The sequence below is a fragment of the Sinocyclocheilus rhinocerous genome, unplaced genomic scaffold, assembly GCF_001515625.1.
Source record: "Sinocyclocheilus rhinocerous isolate Xijiao unplaced genomic scaffold, SAMN03320098_v1.1 scaffold1915, whole genome shotgun sequence".
NCBI classification, from domain to species: Eukaryota; Metazoa; Chordata; class Actinopteri; order Cypriniformes; family Cyprinidae; genus Sinocyclocheilus; species Sinocyclocheilus rhinocerous.
In genome coordinates, this window is record NW_015639873.1 from 613,322 (window position 1) to 616,155 (window position 2,834).

Genomic DNA, 2,834 nt, shown 5'->3' on the forward strand with positions numbered 1-2,834 from the left:
GTGTGTGTGTGTGTGTTGCACTCACATGTGCTCTTGTCCTGCATCTGGATCACACACTTGGCTCCTCGGTTTATCTCTCGGCTGTTGAAAGGCCGCACACGCACCGCCACCTTCACCGAGGACGACGCCATGATGACTGCTGGCCAACCTACTCAGCACCTGAATCACAAGTGAAGCAATGGTTAACTTACAAACGATATTCATGAACCACTTGTGAAATGCTGAGAAATAACACTCTATTCTTCAACAGTTTAATCCATTTATCGGAATGCAAAACTAAAGAATGCACTACAAATGAATACAGAAATTCAATAAACAGTACTGCGTTATGACCAAGAGGTCAAAGTTTTGCTGGTTGGCGTGACATTAGCCCATGCTGTTAGATGCTGTAAGTACAAAAAGCATTTATCGCCATTGAAGGTCATTCAAACTTAGCCAAATATTCAGACTAAATACATACCATTACGTGCTTTAAACTCAGTTTTCTATTGTAAAACAAACTTTTTGCTCACTCTAAACACAGTTCTCTACATTACACACATCATTCAAAACTGACAGCTCTTTTATTTCATTTGGGAAACACTGTCATTTAAACACCACACTCATTTACTGATGACCTACAGCCAGTGATCATGTGTGAAAACACTATTTTTATTATGTTTTTTAACTATTTTTACCCCCTTGCATTTCTGTTAACAGTGTACATATAGGTGATTATAAACTATGTGTGTTTATACTGTATGTGTGTGAGTGTGTGTGTGTGTGTGTACAGTGGGTATAGCAAAGCATCAGCCCCCTTTAAAATAATCACATTTTGTTGCTTTGCAGCCTGAAATGAAGATGGACACAGTTTTTGTTTTATCCAGCTGTATTTACTCAGTGCAACTTATAACATCCAAGTCAAAGATATTCAGATAAACCACCAACATGTCATAAAAAAACAAACAAACAAAACAGAACAACTGAGTTGGAAAAAGGATCACCCCCTTGTGTCTGTATTTTGTTGAAGCACCTTTTGCTTTAATTACAACCTTTAGTCTGTTGGGATTTGTCTCTACTAACTTTGCACATCTAGACTTATTTGTCCTAGACATGTGCCGGTATTCGGTAATGCGATATATCATGATAATGAACATGCACTTTAAAATAGCGTGAATAATTCCTTATTTACTTGTTCTATATATATATATATATATATATATTTTTATTTTTTTATTTTTTATCTGTGTTTTTGTTCTGTCACTGTCATTCTGTTGCACTGTGGAAGCTTCTGTCACGAAAACAAATTCCTCGTATGTGTAAACATACCTGCCAATAAAGCTCATTCTGATTCTGATTCTGATAATTATTACAAATTAGTCAGATTTTTTGAATGCATTTTAAGAATACTTTTCCCATCAACTGGTCACAATGCAAAACACCGCTGCGCACTCTCATGTAAACAAGCACGGATGAGAAGCACCTGATGTGCTGAATGAAAGCGCATATTCTCTCTCTGACAGCAGGTGGCGCTGCACAGCAGAAATGCAGCTATTACCCCGGAAACAAAGCAGCTGTGCTGAAAACTATTTAAATTATTTAAACAGCCATTCAGATTTGTGTATTCGCTATGGTGCTCATCACAGCACCAAATACTTACATATTTAGACTAATTAATAGGCTATTTATTTTCAAACTTTTTTACATTTTAATCTGGACTACAACAATGCTTGGATTCTGTATTGTTCGGTCACACTTTACATTAAGGCCCCATTAGTTAACATTAGTTCATTTATTAGTAGAACATAAACTGGCAATGAAAAATTATTCTAAACATTCATTAATCTTAGTTAATTTCAATATTTAATAACACGTCGTTAAAATCAAAAGTTGCTACTGTGTTATTTAATGAACTCGAGCTAACATGAACTAACATGTAGCTATTGCTCATTGTTAATGTTAGTGCATTAACTAAGGTTAACTAATGAGATTCTATTGTAAATTGTTACCAATTGGTCTTTATAGTTCTTTTGCACTTTAATCTGTGTGAAATTATTTACTTTATAAATTTTTTGTGTATTGCTTTATTGTATTTAAATGTTCAGTTTCTTTTTGTTATAAGAAAAAAGTTATTAAACCTGTTATACTTTACGACAACACTTTTTTGCAACTAAATTTCAATATCGTGATCGTGAAAATTTGATACCGTCACATGCCTAATTTGCCCACTCTTCTTTACAGAACTGCTCAAGTTCAGTTCAATTTTATGGTGAGCGTTTGTAGACTGCAGTCTTCAAGTCATTCCACTGATTTTAATGGAGTTTAAGTCTGGACTCGGTCTAGGCCATGCAGGGACATTTACCTTTTTCTCCTTCAACCACTATGTGCTCAGTTCTGCTGTGTGCTTTGGGTCATTGTCATGTTGGAAGGTAAACCTTCTTCCCATTGACAACTTTCTGGCAGAGGGCAGCAGATTTTCCTCAAGAACTTGGAAGAGAAAACATCATGGAAATAGTCCATGTTACTTCAGTTGTCCAACTGTAATTTTCTGAAGCGATGGGAATGCTTTTTGTGCGCTGTACTGTTTGCAAGCAGAGGCACGCTGTCACTATTACAGTATTTTTACAGTAGCATTCCTCTTTCTCTACCTTTCTGGGCCTTTGAACTGAAAGTTGTTTAGGCTGTCAATGGAGGGACAGAAACCTATCAGAAAATATCTTCAATTGTGTTCCGAGGTTGAGCGAAAGTCTTAGGGGATCCGAACAATATGAGGGTGAGTAATTAATGACAGAAATTTCATTTTTGGGTGAACTATCCCTTTAAAGGCACAATATGTAATTTTCGCCGCTGGCTAT

At 36.1% G+C, this 2,834-nt stretch overlaps 1 protein-coding gene across 1 annotated transcript in view; it reads right to left on the bottom strand.

Moving 5' to 3' along the window:
• The window catches only part of LOC107752255 (kinesin-like protein KIF1C), a 43,887-nt gene extending 43,732 nt beyond the window's left edge, over window positions 1–155 (bottom strand). The window contains exon 1 of the mRNA XM_016568184.1: window positions 26–155. Within this exon, the coding sequence (XP_016423670.1) occupies window positions 26–131 (106 nt within the window). The 5' untranslated portion in view covers window positions 132–155. The remainder of the gene's footprint in view (window positions 1–25) is intronic.
• Window positions 156–2,834: the final 2,679 nt, after the last annotated feature.